General features: G+C 41.7%; 1 protein-coding gene across 1 annotated transcript; it reads left to right on the forward strand.

Moving 5' to 3' along the window:
- Positions 1–19,822: 19,822 nt before the first annotated feature.
- On the forward strand, positions 19,823–20,728 carry LOC146866751 (olfactory receptor 1G1-like). The gene has a single exon (XM_085617192.1). The coding sequence runs from the start codon at positions 19,823–19,825 to the stop codon at positions 20,726–20,728; it is 906 nt and encodes a 301-aa protein (XP_085473318.1).
- The last annotated feature ends 2,427 nt before the right edge of the window (positions 20,729–23,155 follow it).

Below are 23,155 nucleotides of genomic sequence, written 5' to 3' on the forward strand. Positions count from 1 at the left end.
GAGTCCTGAGTCGTTAAGAGGAGGAGTTGCAGAACAGGACATAAATATATTAGTTGATAGTTTTGAAAAAAGAGATGGTAAAATTTAGCACAGTGTGGTCTCAAAAACCAGTGTATGTTTTCATACTTACTCACTAGAAGATTTCAAACACAGACTGTTGGCAACGGAAATGATTTCCTATTTCTACTGTTTATACAGGCCTTGCATCTCCCACATTTGTAGAAGCCTTCCTTTTTTTGTAACCATCCTTCCTTTACATTCGAACCCAGGTAAGACAGGAGAGATCAAGAAATTCACGAATTGCAACAATGATTATTGTGCCTAAGCCATTGTTTGTCCCTATAATCTCCTATATGTAGGAAATATGATTTTCCCAATCAAGAAAAGAATCTTGGAACATCAGAGACCTATCAGGAATGGAGATTTAAGCTATTTAACTGCTAGACACTGGGCAAAACATCACAATAAAGATTATAATAATCTTTCTTTTTTATGGTGTTGGCTGAATTGCTATAACCCCAAGAAGGGGTGGCAGAGAGAGGCAACTAGGGATCTTGGGGCCAGATGTATGACCATTTTTGCATGTGCAAATGAGTTTGCGAACCCGTTTGTGCATGCAAAAACAGCATGGGCCATGTACAAAGCCTATTTAGCAAGTCAAAATGTATTTGTGACTCGCTCAACAGGTTTTGTGACTCGCTATTTGGAAGGGACGCTCCCTTCCTAATAGCGAGCGCAAGCCCATGTATAAATGTTTTGTGACCGCAATTGTGGTAGCAAAACACTTAAAAATTACCACCTGCTTCAAGAGGGTGGTAATGCACTCGCAAAAGGGAAGGAGTCCCCAGGGGACCCCTTCCCCTTTGCAAATGCAGGAGGAAATATTTTTTAAGGGCAGGCAGTGGTCCCAGGGACCACTACCTGCCCTTCGAAAACGAAACGAAAACTTTTCATTTTTTTATTTTTAAATGCATCCCATTTTCCTTTAAGAAAACGGGCTGCATTAAAAAAAAAACTGCTTTATTTAAAAGCAGTCCCAGACATGGTGGTCTGCTGAGCCCAGCAGGCCACCATACCTGGGAGGGCCTTCCATTACCAATGGTGTCGCAAATTGAGAGAGGATCATTAATATTCATAAGCCTCACAATTTGGAATCCATTGGGAATCGCAAACAGTGTGATGCACACTGTTGTACATCCAAAATAGCGCCTCACAAATTGCGAGTCGCAAAAAAACTCGCAATTTGCACGGCGCTATTTTGCTTGTTGTACATCTGGCCCTTGGATTCTAAGTATATTCTTCTTCCCAGCAGCAAGTCCCTTTTTGGCATTAATGAGGATGAAGAACTTTTTGTCCACATCGGATGAGTACCAGTTCTTCTCTCCCCCTTTCCCCTCTGTCTTTTCCCTTAATTTATTGGCTTCTTCTACTGTGATAATTGTTTCTCTGTTTATACTGGTCCTTGGTGGAAAACTCCACCAACCTTCAGCATCACCAGGTTGAAATCTTCCCGGGCAGAAGTATACAAACTGCTGGATGTATCTAATTGGAGAAGAGGATGTTGACCTCGCACTATAAGACAAGAAAGAACACAACCAGAATGGTTCCACCTGTGCTGCCGCAATGGGTGCTCCAGCTAGAGCTTCCCCCCTATTTTTTTAAAATTCCCAGGTCACATATTCACGGTGTCCCCACGCACATCCCTCATTTTTTGTATATAATTATTATACATATCTTTTTGTTTGAGAGTTATTAGGGTATGGTAAGACATAGAGGAGAATATAAAATATTTGATTATTGAGAACTTAAAACTAGTACCTAATCATTTTATTAAATACTGAAATCGTATTTACAGTCAATATAGAGCGCACTTCCGCGGAATCCCTGTTCATAGGTACCCCACATGGGAATGCTGATGATGTTTACCCCATTTTGTAGAATTTGTCTCATGGTTTTTTATGGGTTGATTATTTCATGATGATGAAATATGATCAAATGTACTTTTTGCCTATCCTATATCGGGTATGAGGTTGGTCGCACACTTACGCAGAACCTGTATTGGAATCATTTGTAAGGCTGCAGTATGATTAGCAGTAAGATGTAATTGAATGCAGGAAATTCAATTATACTCAGCCGCAAAGATGCACTTGACTGCCCCGCAAAGATGATTATCCATATGAGGAAATTAATATTGTTATGTTGATTCTTTAATTGTCAATGCTATGCTTATGATTTATTTTTAAACGATGTGTGGGTTTGAATCAGAAGGACATATTTTGCTGAACCTATCCCAACATGGAGCATATCATCAAGGGCTGGTGACATAATTATGGCCACTTTTGAGGCCGTTTTCGGCCGAAAAGGGGCGATAATTATATCGCATTATTTGCAAGGACACGCTAGCGTGTTTCCTTGTTTCAGCTCTCGTTTTGTTCACACCTCACTTTGCATCTATAATGAGATGCAAAGGAGGCGTGCCTCAAAAAACACCATGGGAAAATATGGCTACCCCAGCTTTGTGATATCATCAACGAGGGGAAGCGATATTTTGAATCCTGTTAACTATGCTTTAACGCAGGAATTTAACGTCTGTTAAATTCCTGACTAAGGCATAGCTAACATGGGCGGTGGATTATGGTGATACGACCACAGGGTCGTATCACCAAGGCTATCTCCGTTTTGGGTGCAACATCGCTGGTTTTCCAGCGATGTTGGCCCATTTCCCAGGAATATTATCGCCCTGGAGTACCGCGTTGTTAATAACGTGTTACCAAGGCGATAAATTCCTGCGATAGACAGCGATAAATAAACAACCACTAAGCGCGCTTTGCGTTTATTTATCGCCGTCCTAGTATATATGCCCCTCTGTCTTCAATGGCCATGCCCTATTTGGAAATATCTGTCTTTTCTGTTTATCACTATGTACTATATGTGTTTGTGTGTGTTCAGGAACAACTTGGCTTTTGAAAAAGACCATGAAGTCAAAACTCGTTGACATTGTAAATAAACATCTTACCTGTTTAAACACGACCCTGGAGTGTGACTCATATGTATTAAGACTGATGGTATACACTTTCTTGCATATATAATCATGGAGATTCGTCGAGCAGCGCCAAATGTTATTGGCAAAACAAAAAACACTTTGCCTATGGAAACTTTGTTCCTAACTATAACTACCTACATGACATTTTTACACAACTTCCCCTTTTTGGTTCAGCTGCTGTGTTAAAAGTTTTGGGGTGATCCATCACATGGGGGCAGTGAAAAAAGAGGGTACCAAAATGCATTTTCCCCATGTTAAGTCTATTGGGGATTCTTCTTTTTTTGACACAACTAAATCCCAAACTGCTGAACGGAATTGCACCAAATTTGGCAGAAAGCTAGATGTTGGTCCAAAAAGAGTGCTTTTTGTGACTTGGTGCAAATCCATTCAGTAGTTTTTGAGATATCTATTTAAAAAAAATATAGATATCTGGGGACCCGAGTCCTTGAAGTGGACTCGCGAATCCTACAAAAACTTGCCAAGAAGTGTTGGCAGCCTTCTTGGGATTCAGCTTTTAAAAAAAGAAATGGGGACAGGGTAAGAATAACTTGACAGTCCAGATATGGTAGGGGGCTCCCTGAGGGACCCCGCCAGGGATAAAAAGCATTTTTTTTTCAATTTTGCTGCAAACTCATGGATGGATTGCTGAATCTGTGGCAACATTTTAAAATAAAGCAAGTGCAGACTCCTGTGCTTCCTTTGGACAACCCCAGGTGGACCAGGTCCCTTGGGCATAAAGTTAATAAAGGAGTTTGGCTCATGGGCCCCCCTCCTAGGCTTTTGTTGAGCCCTGGGGACGGCCACCTACCTGGGACGCTGAATACTATAGATGCTTCAGCACTCGCCCCCGCTGTCCAAGGGACCGGCACCTCCCTGGGGCACATATATAGATTGATTTAAAAAAAATGTGGGGAGTCCCTAGGCCTCCCCTGCAGCCCCAGGGACTGCCACCTCCCTAGGGCAGTACGAATATGAGAGGGAGCCACGCGGCTTCCTCACTGCCTTCGGGGACTGCACCCTCCCCTGGGCTCAAATAAATAATAATGCGTGGGGGACTCCAGCCACCTCCCAGGCAACAAATACAATAATGAAGGGGATCTGTTGCATGCCCAGAGCTTACTTGACAAAGGAGGGGTCCTGTGGCCGCCCTTGTGGAGCCCTACTACCCCCAGGGCCGGCTCCGGCAATGTCCCAGGGTGTCCACCCCGGGACATTGCAGCTTACTATGGCTTGGTGGGAGCACCACTCCGGCCAAGCCATAGCATACAAGTGCTCTGCTTTCATCAAGCACAAAATACTGTCACTTACTGAAAGCAGAGCATGTCTGTTTCCCTGCCCGCTGTGAATGGGGCGTCCAAACAGATATTGCTTTGAGATCCAGGGAGCTGCATGTTTGCAGCTCCCTCGGTCTCAAAGCAATGCAGGCTCCAACAGGAGGTGGGGAACCGGCAGGGACCGCAGGGGCCTTCAGGCTTCCCCCACAGTCCCTAGCAGAGAGGCCAGGCCCCAGGGGTTGGGGTCCTCAGGGCCAAAATTGGCCTGGGGAGGGGGGCTCTCCCTTTTAAAAAAAATATATAAGGCCTGGCCCCTGGGGCATGGGGTCCCCGGTACCAAAATCAGACTGGGAATGGAAACCTTTTCTACCTTTTTTAAAAAAATAAGCTCTCCTGGTACCTCCTGTAAGTCCTACACATCAGGATTCCTTAGAGTTGGTTGGAGGTCCATCCCCCTCTTTCCACAACTCTGCAAATGCTACTCCTACTTAAAAAACCACAGAAATTCACTGGAAAAATCAAAGGTGACAGTGACGTTATAGTTAGGGTCAGATCTCACACGTACAAAACCAGTGAAATTAGGCAGTTATAGTTACCTGAGATAACTATAACTTACGTCCCTGCAATGCACTGCTTATGACATCACATATTATATAATTTACGACATGGCCAGTGGCATCACTGACGACATCTCAAATGAAATCACTGATAACATAATCGGTGATATCAACTCACACCCCCATAAACCTCTTGTATGCCCACTACACACCCTCACAACCACTGACAAACCCATTCACAAACCTTTACTAGTACTCACACACCTACTCACTCTTCCATAGAGCCACTTGCACACCCACTCACTTACTTGTACACCCACTCACACAACCGTTCACTCACCCATACAAACACTCACACACTCACTCACACAACCACTTGCATACCCTGGTTTTGTATGATGGAAATCTTAGCCTAACTTTAACGTCTCTGTAACCTTAGGTTTTTTCAGTGAATATAGATATAGATGTATAGATATGTACAATATTTCTGTTTGTTTTCTTTGCTATTGCCCTCATGTTGAATTACAAGAAAAGGTACCTTGATAAATGATGTACCAGAGAATGCAATAATAATATGCCGCCGATTATCACTTCCGTATTAGTCCACGTGGGATTGAAATTTTGGTGGGCTTTTACAAACAGTATAAATCGAGAAAGCCAAACGATGCTGGTTTTACTATATACAAATTGACCGCACATACGAGAGGAGCTGTCTCCAAACCCTGGTAGGTTCTAACTTCTTAAAAACTTAAATATCAGAACTTTTTATAACATGGGGATATCATTTGGAGATGAACACCCTAGCTTTTTATATTATTTAGATGCAAATCTGTGGGAGAGTTGAAATGTGAATAAAATTGAAGTAAACAATATAAGAATTGAAAATCATACTGGAAGTGACTCAAAAACTTTGGGGGTAATATTGTTAGTGAGTGATAATTTAACCCTCTAATATAGTGAATACATTATTTTTTTAAGAATTAGGGAAGACTTCATTTAATAATTATCTTATAAGAACCAGGATTGTATATATATATCGAATATCGAATTGAAATATCAAAATGGAATATCTGAATATGAACAACAACCCTTACTTTAGAGATGGGATAATAGTGGAATTTAGAAAGCAGGAATATATAGGACAATGCTGGCATGTTGCAAGGGTGCCTGCGCTGCAGGGCTGATTGTTTATGTGCAGCTTTATTAGCGCCAGACGTGCACCGGTTTTGTAAATATGGTGCATCCCGGCGTTTTAAATAATAATAATTTTGGTGTAACACCGTGCTCTGCTATTTTGTTGTAAATCTCCCCCCTCGTATCGCCATTCTAAGACCAGGAATTACCTGGCCTTCGTTTTTGGCGCTGCTCCAGCCTTTTAAATCAAGAGCAGCATAAAAAAGCAAAGGGTGTTGCGGTCGAATGCCCACAGTAACTAACACCCATTGCCCACTCCTTTGCCAAGCAGACTGTGGTGGTAAGGGGCACATTTGCAAGGTGGTGTTAAGCCACATTAAGTGGCTTAGCGCCACCTTGTAAATATGTTAAATGGCGCTATGTCACAGGCACTTCAGAAAAAGTGACGCTCTGGTGGTGAAAGGGGCTCGCAAATATGCCCCATAGTTTTTGGGAAAGAGCCTGAAGCTAAAGTCTTAATACCTAATGACTGCAGGTAATACAATTGTTGTGTGTGTGAGTATCTTCACAATCAGTACTCAACTCACAATGAAGAGACACCACTGTTGCAGTGATGAATTATGTTTAAAATGTATTTACATTTTGGTTCTTCTTTGTAGCAATATCACCCAAATAATTTCTTCATCCATCAGCCACCCAAATCAAGATTGAGAAGGATATATCAATGCAATAAGCGTGTGCACAAACCATGTCCTCATATACACACCGTGCAGGAGAGACACATAATTAGGTAGTACAAGCCTGACCACAATTTCATTGAGGCATGGAGTCAACAATTTAACATAGAATTGTTGCCAGACATCAGAATCCATACAGCCAAGTCGCACTTCCAATTTTCTTTTTATATAACTTTTCAAGAAGGACTATATATAGTGCTAGAAAGAGGGCAGTGAGATTGTAAAGGTGGTGGGTTTTCATTGACTAATCTATCACGTGGAGGAGTGTGGCTCAATGGTTAGAGCGGCAGACCCTGAAGCAGAGTTCTGGCCAGGGACCAGGGTTCGATTTCCACCTCGGCGGGGCTCGGGCTCAATTTCCTCGGACCTGTCTATTCTCGCCTCGGTGCCTATTCTAATCACGGGCCCCACGCTGCAACTCTGGGCAATAGCTTGCTTAGCCTCCACACCAGCCCCAACAGCGCTAAGGATGCCTGGCTTCACCCTGGGTGTGCCCAGGAGTGGACACTTCACAGGGAAAGCCAGGAGGGGTTCCACAGCGGTATGAGTATCAGCGCCAGGAAACCGCAAAGGCGACACCGCAAGGTGGCTGTCTGGTGAAAGTGCGCTCTACAAGTACATTTACATTTACTTCCAGTCTCTCAATCTGTGTGAAGTGCAATGCAAGATTTGTGTATGCTAGTGCATAGCTTTATTGCAATAATAGAGAACATACTATGTAGCTAGTACAGGACCAATATCAATTGAAGTTACCAATTTGTAGGACAGGAAACTGTATAGGATACAGGTTCTAGAGGAAATTTTAATTGGTCACGAAAGCGGTAAAGTTTTCCTGTCAATAATTAAATGTGCTTTAATATAGTAATGGTACTGTCTTTTTTTTTTTCTCATTTCAATACCACCAAGGAGAGGGAACGGGGCAAGAGAGTCTTCACCCAGGGTGTTGCTGCAGCTGGGACCCCAGCCGAAGATACTCCGTCTCGCACTGGCAAGTCTTGTTTATTTTTCTTAAATTTAACGATCACTCCCACCTAATATTCACCCTGACATTGTGTATTTGCTATTTTCTATATTTTTCTCTTAACTTCTCCTTAATTTTGTTGAGTGTCCATGATCCCCGCACAACTCCTAGTGTTTCCTTTATACTATCTTCTATTTCGACAGCATTCTTCTTCCAGTCTTTAATGTTTTCTCCTCTTTCCCCCCTTTTTCCTGACTGTTGATGCAACCTCTCCCTTATCCCTCCTTTACATTTCCTATTTCTTCTCAATCTTTTAATCATGGCTTTCCTGATCCTGCCTTTCCATTGTCCCCACGATTAAACATTTGTTTTGTAGCATTGAACAGTTGACTACTTGATTTGTAAAATGCAGAAGTCAACTTTTCAAAGTGCTACTTTAGATAGAAATAATTTAAAGTTTATTATGTGTTGTTTTTCACTTGTGCAAATACTGTAGCTGTCTGTGTGCCATTACTAGTAGTAAGTGAGTGTCTTCTGTTTTTACGAGCACCCACACAGGACTACTACACTGTAGAAAGGGCAGTGGGGGATCAGGCTGCTGAAACAAGTGGTGGCAGTTAGCCAATTTCCATTCTCTATAACAACGGCTACATTTGTTCACTTATTTCTTCCTTGCTTAAGGCCGGTCCCCAATCCATTTTAAATTATCCACCTTCTGCTGTTTTTGTCTCTGCCTTGCTGTGTTGCCTAGTGCCCATCACTCAGTGCCCACCCATACCAACACCTTCCGGGCCCATCCCATCTTGGTACCTGCAACATTTGTTCCACAGCTTCTGCCTACGTTTTTTTTCTCTTATGCCATCCCTTACACTGGCCGGTCTTCTATTTTATCTTCCATTAACTATGATGCATGACATGTGAGTCATGGGCTGTAATTCAAGTTGTCCCTAGCCAAGCCTGAAACCAGCTTAAAAACTGCAGTTTAAATAATCAGACGTCACGTAACAACCACTAGCGAGTAGAGACTTAACCAAGGTATGTTGTTGCACTGTAATGTTTTTTAAGAGTAGGGAATTATGTGGGGTTCATGTCATTCAGGCTAAGTTGACATGATTATTGAGGTGGTGGGTAATAATAGTTCTCATAGATTTTAGTGAGTGAGGGAATTGAGTGAGCAAGACCTCTTCCCAGAGGTTCATGGGGCTTCCCCACCTTAACCCAAGAGAATTCCCAATCAAATGGGATGAAATGGTGCAAACCTCACAGCACAATCGCATAAATTAGCTACTACACCACAGGCTCTGATAAGATGCTCCCAATGATAAGTTAATGCTTCCTAGTCTACCCCATTATGCTCATAATTTTGTTCAAAATGTACAATGGGTGCTAATATCTTTAAAATGACTTCTATTGTGCCATGGTCAGCATTTTATCATGGCTGTTCCCCTAAAACAAAATTACATACAATATTCCAGTGTCTGAACTTTGCAAATAATACCATCCATATACTAAGGTTGATGCTTATGCTAAAAATTGCCTCCTGTATATAAGGGCCAGCATTTTATCATTGTTTACCCCCTCTGATTTGCAACAACTTTCCTCCCTGATGCCAAGAATGTGCTAGCAGCAGCAGTTTGCCATAGATGCCTAAAGAATTAAAAAATTACCTTCAGTATGCCAAGGCCAATGTCCAACTTGCAAGCCCTTAATTCTTGCAACTGATTTTGCCACCTATGATTCTATTGCATCTTTTGGATTACTGATAATGGCATCTCTGATCCTCTGTACTGCATGCTGGGAGCAGGCTACTGTTGTCTTTCACCCTGCATATGCTTTGATGCCACTGAAGCACACACCTGATTGGCTGCACATGGGGTTGTCCCCTCTGCCCCATTTTACCTCTTTGAGGGGGAGTTGGCTCTCTTGGATCCTCTAACTACACAATTTATGACTGTGAGCTTTTCGATTCAATAGGATATGGCTGCTATGACCAAGATAACAATCTGTAGTTTTATTAGGAGGACGGATTGGTTGAGGCGTTAAACCACTCTTTTCAACCATCAGTGAACAGAGCTTTGGCAGTCACCCTAAAAGCCTTTTCCCTTTTACCAAACTGTTGCCACAATTTACAAAGTACGATGGAGACAGTCAACCCTCTGGGTTGAGAACTACGGAGTCAGAGGTGGGAAAGCCCCCACAAAAACCAAAGCCATGCTGAGAAATAACCTCATGCTGATGTTCTGGCAAATATGTCATGGGATTTCCTTTAAGACTGTGGTTATACTGCCACCAGTGTCAAGCAAAACAAATCGCCTAACAGAGCCAACTTGAGTGCTGATTCAGATAGTGGAACAAATCATTTAAGTCAATAGGACCGGTACAGATCTAAAGGGCATAAATGCAAGAGGTGGGGATGTTTCCACCGGTGCGGGAATTACTAATGTCATTCCGAATCCATTGCCATTTGACCCAGAAGAAATATTGCATCAGAGATCATTGGATTGGTCTTCGATCCCAGCAGTGAAGAAAATAATCTAAAGCCCCGTCAGAAAAAAGGGCATTGACAAAGAAGTAAGAAATCACTTACGAGCAGTGTGTCCTTGGCCAGATCTTCCTGGGAATGTCAATGACACCCCGGACATTTATCTTAGCATGTTGACTTTTCTTTAGAAATCAGCAAAGGACCTTAAAAAGGCATTGATCGATTGTGGCATGCATGCCAAGTTAATTGCTTGACTTTTCAGGGTCCCTCACCCAATTTTTTGAAATGACCTTAATCTCTAAAGAAACTATAACCAAGATTAATCCTGACATGCTGGCATGTTGGACCCAGCGTTCTACTTGTCAACTTGGAAATGCAAACTACGCCATCTCTGCACCATGTTCTTGGTACCAAAGAAAGGTGGGGGACACAGACTAGTTTTCAATCTCAAAGAGTTCAATCAATAGATACTATACAGGCACATGTAGATGGAAGCTATCCAACTTTTACAAGAAAAGGACTGGTCTGTCTGGACCTCAAAGACGCTGACTTACCAATCCCCATATTTGCGTCCCACAGACAATTTTTACAGTTGAAGTGGAGAGATCAGTGGCATGGATTATTAGTATTGCCTTTCGGACTCTCCTCGGTGCCATGATGTTTTACCAACATAATTAAACTGGTGGTGGAGCGGTTGAGAGAGAAAACGATGCGTCTGATTGTCTACCTAGATGATCTGATCATTATTGCACAAAACTGAAGTTGGCTGTGAACAAGCAGACAGAGTCCTTGAGGATAATAGCAAGGATAGGAGGACTTCTAGCATCCACAATTTAAGCAGCATTTCTAGGATTATTTTGTTACAGAGTTTTGCAATGCCTCAAAATCCAACATGAATGGAAAGGACTAGCTTATGCAGATCAAAATCCAATTTCAAAGGAAGCCAAAAGGGAAGTTATATGGTAGATGGAATATATAGAACCCTGGAATGGCAAAGCCATATTCGGCTTCAACCGGAAGTAGGACTAGAGTATAATGCCAGCAAATGGGGCTGGAGAGCCAGATGCAGAGATGTCTCAACAGGAAGTCAATGGTCTCAGGTGGGTAAAGACTCCACATTAATCGTTTGGAGGTACTAGGGGGGTCTTTTGTCATAAAGACCCTTTGTCCCAAGAAGAACAATTGCTGTACCTTATTCAAGATGAACAATATCTCAGCAGTGAGATATGTCAGCAAACTGGGTGTGGCCAGGTCCAAGATACTATCAGATATAGGGAAAGACTTTTGGCATTTTGTCTGAAGCACAAAATATCCATTGTGGTGGAGTATATCCTGGTTCAAAGGAATTTGATAATAAATTGGAGAACTCTAGGTTCCAGGTTCTTGACTGATGCGAGCAATTGATAGTTACATCCATAGGAGTATTATTCCCTAATTCCAACATATAATGGGTCTCTCTGCAAGGTAGACCTATTTGCCGCAAGATTGTTGGAAGAGTTTTACATTTAGAGGCCGGATTGAATCTTTAAAAGCCTGGTCAACCGCACGAAACTATGAGGGTCATTAGCATGGCAGGCGGACTATGTCCGCCCGCCATACCCCCGGGAAATGGGACCGCCCGCAATGCATGCGGTGGTCCCGCACATCCCATTAGGATGCGCCCACCACACTGCCGGGCGCATCCCACATTTCTAACACCACCCACCGCAATGCCAGAAATGTAAGTTGTGCATTTGACAGTACAACGTGAAAGGCACCGGTGGCGATCTGCCCGACATACTAATGGACCCCTATGTGTTTCCTGCATTTGCAATGATACTGCAGGTAGAGACCTAGGCAAAAAGACAAGGAGTGGATCTGCTGTTAGTGCCCCTGATTTGGAAAGCACAACCATGGTCCCTGTACTTCTAGAGATTACTTGGGATTACCCAGTAGCACTACCAATAACTCTGGAAATATTGAAATACCCTATAAAAAAACGACTGAAATGTGTATATATCCTGCTGAAATTGTCCAGCATGTTACTGACTACATCTTCTTTTCTTAGAAAGTCCTGCACAATTAGGCTGATGGAAGTCTCAAACACAGGACTCTGAAATATCCACCATCAGCTATGGCTTTGATTATTTTATTGCCATTGTCAGTGACAAGAAACCCAATACTGAGACCTCTGGATTTAAGCCATTCATAGACCTTGACATTAAACTTGTCCAATATGTTGTCAGCTGAATGTGAATTTTCCTGGGCAAACATCGCAACTTTTGCATACCCCTGAATGCTCCGAAAAGCATCATCAGTGGCAAGACCAGTAGCTAGTCCAGTGTGCAGTTATATACTTGTAATCTTTTGTTTAACAACTGGTCCACATGAGGTGGATGGACTAAACAGTGGTCTGCTTCACAGCGTTGCCACCCAATTGCAGTACTACATGATGCAGCACTGGCACAGCAACTGTGGCAAAATATATCTGACCGGGAACCTATCATTTTGGGATGATGGCCTCCACAAATTCCAGAAAGCTGACTCCTTCCACAAAAGAAGGAGTCAGCTGGGGTCTTGCAAATATTGAAGCTGGTGTTGTTGGTGGAAACACTGGTCTCTCAGCAGGTGGAATACTGGTGAGGTGTAAATCCTTTGTACAACTCTCCACACTAATTATCACTGGCCCATCATCATCATCACCATCTTCCTCATGTGCAAGGTTTTCAGGAACCTTCCTTTTCGGCCGGGGTACAATCCATGTCCAGATCATCAGGAGGTGGGCTAGGAGAAGATCGGGGAGTACTCTTGGAGACCATGAAGAGGATAGGGAAGAGCAGTCTTCTCAACAACATCTTGCTCAGCAGGAAACTTAAACTCCAGTTCTGCTCCTACTTCTGGATGATCTGTTGTGAACTGCCGCTCCCTTTTGTCAACTTTCACGCAGTGATCTGGTTTGTAACTGAGGCTGAAGCAGTTCACTGACAAAATATCACCTCTGAAAATTTCACGATACCAAAATCTCATGCCTTAAATATTATTGCCAAAAATGTCATCATCCTATACCTATAATGGAAAGTACAATAATACAGAAAAAAATATTGTTCTATTAAATACAATGTTATTATTATATATACATTTAAACATTAAATATATTAAATAGCAACATTAATTTAATAAAAATAAAATAGATTTAATGTATATTTAAACAAATATACCAATTAAACTTACTATTAATATACATATCTATATATCTACATATATCTAGTTATAAACTATTATTATTAATTATTCCCACTCCAGTCATTGTAACAGTAGTGAAAGTGTTGGATTGCAGAGAGGCCAGATATACAATTCCCACTCCAGTCAGTGCAACACTGGGGAAAGTGTTGGATAGCAAAGAAGTAAAATTAACTATTTCTATCTATTTACTGCAGCAGTAGGGAAAGTGTTGGATTGTGGAAAGGTAAAATATACTATTCCCACTCCAGCCACTTGAAAAGTAGGGAAAGTGTTGGATTGCGGCAGGGAGTGAAATGTACTATTCCCACTCCTGTCAGTGCAACACTAGGGAAAGTGTTGGGTAGCAGAGAGGTAAAATTAACTATTCCCACTCCATTCACTGCAGCAGTAGGGAAAGTGTTGGATTGCGGAGGGGTAAAATTTACTATTCCCACTCCAATCAGTGCAACACTAGGGAAAGTGTTGGATAGCAGAGAGGTAAAACTAACTATTCCCAGTCAGTGCAACAGTAGAGAAAGTGATAGATTGCGGAGAGGTAAAATTAACTATTCCTACTCCATTCACTACAGCAATAGGGAAAGTGATGGATTGCGGAGGGATTCCATATGTTATTCCCACTCCAGCCACTGGAAAAATAGGGAAAGTGTTGGATTGCGCAGGGGTAAAATTTACTATTCCCACTCCAGTCAGAGCATGCACGGTGAAGAGGGTAGCGTGGCTGGCGGTCCTAGTCGGTTGTCATTAGTTGTGTGAACAACTAGAGCGCGCAAATAAAGTGCAAGCGCGCTGCAGAGGGTAGAGTGGCTGGCGGTGCTAATGGGTACTAGTTTCCTAATCAAAGGCCAGTGTCTACCTTGCTAAATAGAAAGGAGGCGAGACATATTTAGCCTACCTCACAATGATAGGTAACATATGAGTATGGATAAAAACCATGACAAATTTTAAAATTTGACAGATGGTTCGGTGAGGTACTTCCAGAGTAGAGCAATTTGGAAGCTATTATTAATGTAACATTTACACTGGAGGGAAGGAAACAATTAAAGGATTGCGTTCCACTCTTCCAGAGAGTTTAAGCCATGACTACAAAGCCATTACAAAGAAAAAAACATCTTGTGTCCCTTCAGAGCAATGGGACTTCTGTGGAAGACAGTGGGTGCATGGAAAACAATGAAAGCATTATTTACTTAATTAATGCTTGTGCTTTTCCAGGGACCATGTGGACTCTATAGGAAGCAGAAATAAATGTGGAAAAAACATTAAGGGCCTTATTATGATGCTGGTCGGACGCTTCTCCACTCAACATCGTTTTTTAATGCAAACCGCCTAACTTATAGATGGCGGTTCCATCTGACAAATTAGGATGCGGCCACCCATGAGGCAGTCAGAAACATCAATTTTTCCATTATGGCTTGTGTTGCAGCTGGAAAAAGGCCGCAAGACAAGTCGTATTGTAGAAATTGATGTTTTTAGACATCCATGCTCTGAATGCCAAGCACCATGTGATGCCTGGCACACAGGGTATGGATGTTTGTGGGGTCACCACAGGTGCCTCCTAGGCTTCATAGCGGAGGCTGCGGGGAAATGGGAGGCATGCTAGGGGCCCCAAAGTCCATTTCCAACAGCCTTTCTATGGCGGTCAGACATCGTATTCCCTACAGCTGTGCCTGAGCAGGCACCATCTCATTATAGGGTATTATGTTACGACCAATGGTCGCATGGGATCCTCCACCTGCTGCCTCTGACCACCACACATCATAATGTGGTGATCGAACCATGGCACCAGATGCCGGTTAGACCGCAACTGAAGGCCTGTCGGTTGCGATCAAACTGACATGGTAATGAGGCCCAATATAATTTCTGGTTCTCTTACCAGACCCATTCGGTCCAATGGGAGGCAGACAAAAAATTAACAAAATATATTCAATAATTGCTGGTGCCCCTCCAGGGCATATGGGTACTCTCTGGGAGACAAGGGGAGGCAGGTAAAAGTACATAAAAATGTTAAACATGCTTTAAGTAACTGCTGGTGCACCTCCAGAGCCATTGGGGACTCTATGGGACTCTATGGGAGGCAGGCAAAAATGAAAATAATAGCAATACAGTAAATAATTGTTAGTGCCCCTCGAGGAGAGGTAGGTAAAAATAAAAATAAAAAGCATGAAATAATTGCTGATGCAGCTCCAGGACCCATGGAAACTCTGTGGGAGGCAGGCAAAAATTGAAAAAATGAACTAAAAACAACAAGAATGTACTACAATCAGCCACAAGCACAAATAAATATGTCAGGAATTAAGACAAATGATGGTAAGCAGATCATGGAGGGATGGAAAACAAAGACAAAATGGCCGCAAAGCACACACATGTCACTGGCTCCACAAAATGGGGTTCACAGCATGCCCAGCAATAAAGGAGTTGTAAAGAATAAAGACCACATGGTGGCCTATGACAAACATCGTACACACTGGCTACACAAAATGACCACCTCCACATGGCCAGAATGAAGGAGGTATAGAGAAAAAATACAAAATGATAGCCTATGACAATCACAGTACACATGGATATGCAAAATATCTACCACCACATGGCCAGCAAAGAAGGAGGCATGGAAGACAAAGACAAAATGGTGGTCTATGCTAAACACCTACACACTAGCTACACAAAATGCCCACTGCTACATGGACAGCAAATGAGGGGGGATTGAGAACAACGACAAAATGGTAGCCTACAACCAATACAGTACAAACTGGCAACCCAAAATTGTCACTGCCGCATGGCAAGCAAAGAAGGAAGCTTGTAGAACATCTTGTAGAATTGCAGGGAAAGGACTGCAAAGATAATATTTACCCTATGTGTCTGGGTACACACATGCAACTGCCCTTTACCTTGCAATGGTAAATCAGTATTGCAAAAAAATAAAATAAGATTAGGTTTAAAAATTCCTCAACTGCAATTATTAACCATGCCACACATGCACAATCTCACAAAAATGGTGGACAAGCACATGGGGAAGAAGAAGGTAGTTGAGAACAAAGGAAGGTGTCTGGCTAAATGGGCCTGGACTTCAGGAGCCACTACACCCTAGCTACCAACAGGCACATGAAATGAAAATATCTAAAATACATTTAGCATTCAATCCAAGACCATCCCCTACAACCACCGAAAGGTTTTTAAAAAACATATAGCACAGCAGCAGCGGGAATGTGAAATATACATCACAAAAACACCCAAAGCTTAGTGCAGGGCAGATTAGGCCCCAAACAGTAAAACACCATTGCAACAACATGATCTACAAATCAGTACAAAAAGCACAAAAACTACACAAGAAGATGGAGAAAAAGTCTATTTAACCCCAGGTTTCCATCATCAACGACCGTGCAGATAGTTCCCTTAAAAAAGCGTTTCCACATGCCCCCCACTGCAGTCCAAACTCCCAGCCACCCACCAACAAAGATACAAAGTAAAAAAAAAAGGAACAAACATAGTAGTGCATTCCCTCCCTCAAATGACAAGCCTTTTGTAAAGTGCTGCCTTAAACTTCCCTGATTTTTCCCAAAATGATAGGATTCCAATGGCATAAATGCAGCAGAGATTTCAGTCAAAGAGAGTGACTTTCCAGAATGGGAAAACTGATTCCACGAAGTGACATTCTGGTGTTAAAATCAGTAATTATCGAGTTACAAGAGTAATATTGCCATGATTGCCAGTGGTAACCCCAGGGTGATGTTAAGGACATGTCACAGCAAGATCACAGTGATGAGAATGAAAGTGGTGATCTCAAGTGAGAGCCCATTGAAAATATCTTTGGTGACTGCAACAAAGGTGTTATTTGGTGCTCATGAACTTGCACATTTCACCTTTAACAATGGTAAGCAAAAAATGTAATGTTTACTTAATGTGGTTTGTTGTGTTTTTCAAAGTTTTAACATAATAATGCAAGATGCCAAGATTCCAAGTTCACCTTTTGAGGATGCCTTTGCAAAATATTGGTAGAGTAAAAGATTTGCTAGCCTATGCTAGTCTTACACTGATGATCTTTTTTTTAAAACCTTCCTATATCATGTCATCCTTTCATCCGCTATGACACTATCAAGCCATTGGTAGACACATTAGAATGTTGCACAGATACACACTTTGGAGCACTCTGCTGTGCAAGTTTCAAACTTGTGGCTGGAATGGTGATGATTCAGTTGTTGGTACATTTTCTCTCAGTCATTAAGTGATTCCAATGCAAGTGTGCTATGTGTCTCGATGTTTATGACTATAACTTGATGTTATCAGTTCCATATACCTTATGGAGTCTGACCATAATGTCTTTGGACAGAATAAGTTCGGCCAAAAATATATTTGAGGACTACCATTTGGGATAGAGATTCAATTGGCACAGATATGTAAGACTGACTTAAGATCTTCACAATAGCTAGATGTATAGTATATCATTCATGGCAAAATTTATACTAAACGTTGATCGGGGCTTATGACATTATTGAGATCATATCTGTACTTACTTGTTGTGTCTTTATTGCAAGGTGAGTATTCATACAAGTGCCTGTACACTGCCCTTCTCCTTTGCAAGGGTTTGGGATATATAGCGCATTTGCATTAACGTTTTTTTCATTTCCCATTCATTTGCTCTGTAATTTGATAACTATATTAGTTTGACTGTTTGTGTTCATAAAATGTATATTGCCTGTCTATATATTTACTGAAAATTGTATTAACTGTGATGTGAAGTCTTTAGGGTTTGTGACAAAATAAAGATAATCCATGCTGTGTGCATGAAGAAGGGACATACACAATTTATTTGGTACATATTTATTTTTCTAAAATCATTTGTACAATTAACACCATTGTAGTCAGTGGATGAATCACAGAAAACCAGGTAACTATGATGTGGGATGAGAAAGTTCAGATTGGACACACTTGTTTTCAACAGATTATGCGTGGATGGTAAATGTTTGGCCATCTGGTGGATAATAGACATTTTCCAGAGTTTCACTTTTTGGATCTCTTAGGGCCCTATTATGACTTTTGGTGGTGTGGGGTGGGCACTGCGGCCCCTCCCCCACACTGCCTAGAGTCGTCACCACCCACCAACCAGATTCCAGCTTAAAAATGGTCTGGCAGGGGGGCGGCAGGGTGGTTCCCGCTGCGGTGCATCTTTCAAAGGCGGTGGTGCCTTTGAAAAAGGCACTGCAATGGAAATACCACACAAGGTTTCTGCACATCATGGACTGTAACGTCCATGCCATGGCGGAACTGGTGTGCATGCACACAGGGTGTGCATCCACAGAGCGTGAGGCACAAGAGGGCCCTAAAGGGCCCCCTTTGTTTCCTCTCGAGGAGAAACTCGTAATATGCTTGATGGGACCACAGTGGTCTTAGGGGTTCAGGGGCAAAAGTATGATTGTGCGCTTGAATGGTCAGCACTACAGTTGCCAGGTAATAATGTGGCAAAGAGTGACTCAAGGCAACAGCGTCATACTTTTGTAGCCGCATGGTCCATTTGGAACCCTTGGGGAGTCACTGCCATAGTAGCCACTGAGCAAGGATTGGGCGCCACTGGTTTGCATTCTTCTTATTCTTTTAGGGTGGGAGGAACTGCATGGCCTTCAGTTTTTAAAGGCCAGTTGTTTCAACCTCAATCATAGGAACAGAGTCTGTGCCATGGAACAATGTTGGTGCCAACCTCAGTTGGGCAAGCCAATCGGTTTCATTTTGGCAAGTTACACAGCTAGAACAATGGGGATAATGTCACAATGCATACTTGACAAGACTTCATTCTACTGTAACTCCAAATATAGTAGACAAATGTCTGCCATGCTGACATTGACTGAAGCTTGTCCGTCGAATTTGAACTTGGAGGAATAATGATGGAGGACTGGTAGGTAGTCAACAGTCTTTCCTCCAATATGGTGACTGGGGGCCCTTTAGTGAAAACCCTAAAAATGCCATGCGGAGAACCTCTGGCTTGACAAACTGATTGTCACTTCATGGCAGAGAATTGACAGTCCATCTGACAGACTCTAAATCATGCCATCAGTGTTAGAAGATAGAGATTGTTTCTTACATTACATACAAATTGTAGGTTACGGGGCCATTGTATTAGAATGGTTATTTGAAGAAAACCATAACTGGGATTGTTCTGTCACTAACGTATACAGCAAAGAATGTGTCTGAATAATTGTTATGTGGTAGTGGCATTCCAGTGCAACATGTAAGAGAAATCAAACATTGGCTGTAGGAGGGCATCCAAGACTTTCTAAAATAGCCCAGATAGATCAATCCTACAAGATTTAGCCTATGAGGTTTTAATTGGTTAACCAAAAGACTTCTATGCAATGTTGAAACGTATTGCCACAATATTGAACTGATTTTTTGGTATATGTTGCAGATTGTTATGAAGCCAGAAAATATGACTGCAGTTACAGGATTCATCCTTGTGGGGTTTTCCTTCCCTTCAGATGCACGAATTGCCCTGTTTTCTACCTTTCTGTTCACCTATGTAATCACAGTGCTGGGAAATCTGCTTATTATTTCACTCATTGCAAAAAGCCCAAAGTTGCACACGCCGATGTACTTATTTCTGTGTAATATATCATCTTTGGACATTCTCACTGTAACAGTAGCAGTACCCAGAATGCTGCTGAATATACAGTTTAACTGGAAATGCATTGCCTTCAATGACTGCATCGCTCAAGTTTTTGCCATGATTTGTCTGGCGTCCACAGAAGTTATTGTTCTATGTGTCATGTGCTATGACCGCTATGTTGCCATCTGCCGCCCTTTAAATTATACAATGGTCATGACCTGGAAATTTAGTTTTTTCTTGATTACCATTTCTTGGACAGTTGGCATCATGTACTCATTTATTTTAATCATGCAGGTTTATCAGTTGTCCTTCTGTGGAGACAACGTGATTGACCATTTCCTCTGTGAGTTGCCTTTGTTGCTGAAACTGGCATGCACTGTTAACCTGCCCAAGGAGACTGTGTACTTTGCAGTTATTGGGAGTGCTGCAGTGATCACCTTCCTGATCATTTTCATGTCTTATGTTCGTATTATCCAAGTCGTTCTGAAGATTCCTTCCAAGCAGGGGAGGAAAAAGTCTTTCTCCACCTGTTCTACACATCTCATGGTGGTTTTCCTATTTTTTGGCAGTTGGATTAGTACGCACATGAAACCTTCCACCAGCTCAAGAACAGGACAGGAAAAAATTGTTTCACTGGTTTATACAGTTTTTGCCCCAATGTTAAACCCGATTATCTATAGTCTCAGGAACGAAGAAGTCAAAAAGGCAGCAACAAATTTAATGCACTAAATGGAAATGTATACATAGGTAATAGTATTGTGCCCGTTTGTTCTTTCATTCATCTCTACATACCACTCCTAAAATGTTTGTCACCACCTATTGTACTAAGGATCACAATTTCTTACTATATGCTGTCACATTATTAAGTTGTCCAGTTTCTCAGTGAAAGTTTGCATGCTTCCCATTTTCCCATCACTTCCTCCTCGAATACTCAACTGATATATATATATATGTGTGTGTGTGTGTGTGTGTGTGTGTGTGTGTCAATCAAATAGTATGTGGCCTTAGCCGGCAACAAATTTTTCAGGGTGGCTAGGTAATAATTATGCCTTAGTGGGTCATTTCGTCAGCCACATTTATCAATAACAGACTCAAATAGCATGCCGACGCTTTTTTACAGAATTGGTCAAGAGATCTAAGGGACAAAATTATAATAATTTCTCACTGTCCATTTTAAAGTGCACAGGATCACATCTGCTGGCACTAGAGTGTTCTCTGTGTTCATGTCTTCACCATTTTTGTTGCAAACTTTTAATGTTTCCCTTCCTTCTAATATTTATGTCAGGCTACTCTGGGGTAATGCTAATACATATAGCAAACAAGCCAAACACATATTTGTCGGAGGTAGCAGAGATTACCCCCCACAAAGAATTAAAAAGCATTGGCAGATACAACTGATCTGGTGCAGGGAGCACCCTTTTGTCTTTGTAAATGCTTGCATTGTTTTGTCATGGTTTTTGACAAATGTTATTGTTGAGGAAGGCGGCTAGGCCTCAACAATCCACAAAAAGTAAAACTTTGGCTAAAAGCCAAAATATTGTTTTGGTCTTAAATAGGAAGACGCATTGATATGAGAATGCCTAACACTTAAGGGAACTGCTTTGTGTGTGGATGTGCATCTTATGAAAGAGCAGAATGCTGTCACTTATGGCAAAGTTAGCCAATTGCTGAAGTGGACTGACTCACTGACCATGTATGTATGTTGTAGTGGTAGGAAGAAATGTGTGAATGGCAGAATAACAGACCAATGGATGAAGAGGGCTGGCTGAAAGCCCCTATCAGTAAGTATGTTACAATATAATTCTAGAAAAATGACAACAGTGAAGAACTGTAGATATTATGAAAAAGAAAGAAGAAATAAACATCTTATATATAAGTTTATGAAATCATATACATCTTTCATAAGCATAAAAAAGGCAGTAGGGTGAAATTCATTGTGGCTTCTGACAGTATTATTTGTATTAACAGATAATGCGAAATGTGATACATACATAGTGGAAGCCATAAGACATCCCTCTTTATAGCTAAAGATATAGGAGAGACATAGTTTGTGTCTAGTCTGTGATGAAAGCAGACAGCATCCCATCAGGACCTGAAAGTAACATTCTGAGCTTGTTTCCAGCTTGATGTTATTAAATGAAAAGCAACAGCCAACAATAAATCTATCAACTTATAACTTTGGGTTAGATAGAGCCGCTGAGGTGCCAAACTACCTAGAAAAGATATTAGTTAAGGCAAAAGAATAGTAGCTTTAAAATTCTTATTGAGTTGAGTCCAGACCAGTTTCCAAAACTGATGAATAGAAGGGAATTCAAATAACAGGTGATTTAAATCAGCCAGGCTGCATAAACAGGGCCAGCAAAAAGAGGTTGCAGTTGGAGAAAAGGATTTTAGGGTCACGGGGGTAAATAACAATTTTTGAAAAGTGTAGTATTTGCATCCTGCGTAGTTTTACAAAGCTTAACCCACTTCTTATCCCATAAGGTAGTAGGCCAATTTTCAATTAAATCCCCTCACTCGCTAACTCAGTCTTTGTCATGGATCTATCTGTTGTCATTTGTAATGTTTTATAAATAGCAGATGCTGATGGACTATTGTTTAAAGATGGAAAAAGTGTAGCGCCTATGGAGGGTGGGTGGGAAGTAGATGGCAATTTTGAAATATATTGATTGAGTGAAGTACATAAAAGTTCATGTTGTGCTTTGGATGTAGATGGCAAGAGAATTTAGTTTGTAGTTCAGAAAAGAATAAGACTTGATCATCTGCAAAGAGTCTTCCAATATATAGAACAATTTGAAGGAAGTGACCCAAAATGGGCCACCTGGGTCACTCACGACCACCTCTCAGCCTTCCCAGAAATGAAGAGTAGGGACGCCAGTGGAGAATACAATCAAACACCTTTATTAGTAAATACACTGTAGTGGAGCCCGGTCTGACCAGCCTCATGGGATAGCTGTTGAGGGACTGGATTCAGGACACTTGGTAACACAAAATAAGCCATCCAACACCTCACAAGTCCCGCCCCCAATGGAAAAATACAGCTTGGGCAAAGGCTAAACAAGAGAAGGCACAGAGGGTTGAGCTACCACCTGCAGAATGGGTACACATTATCAGGCTTCCAAGGTTGTATTGCTCGGTCTAAGCTCTCTCTAGTGT

This window comes from Triturus cristatus, chromosome 1_2 (genome assembly GCF_964204655.1).
Source record: "Triturus cristatus chromosome 1_2, aTriCri1.1, whole genome shotgun sequence".
Lineage (NCBI taxonomy): Eukaryota > Metazoa > Chordata > Amphibia > Caudata > Salamandridae > Triturus > Triturus cristatus.

Bases quoted from the DNA above. Each gene is read 5' to 3' on its own strand.
- LOC146866751 (XM_085617192.1), top strand. From the start codon at position 19,823: ATGACTGCAGTTACAGGATTCATCCTTGTGGGGTTTTCCTTCCCTTCA.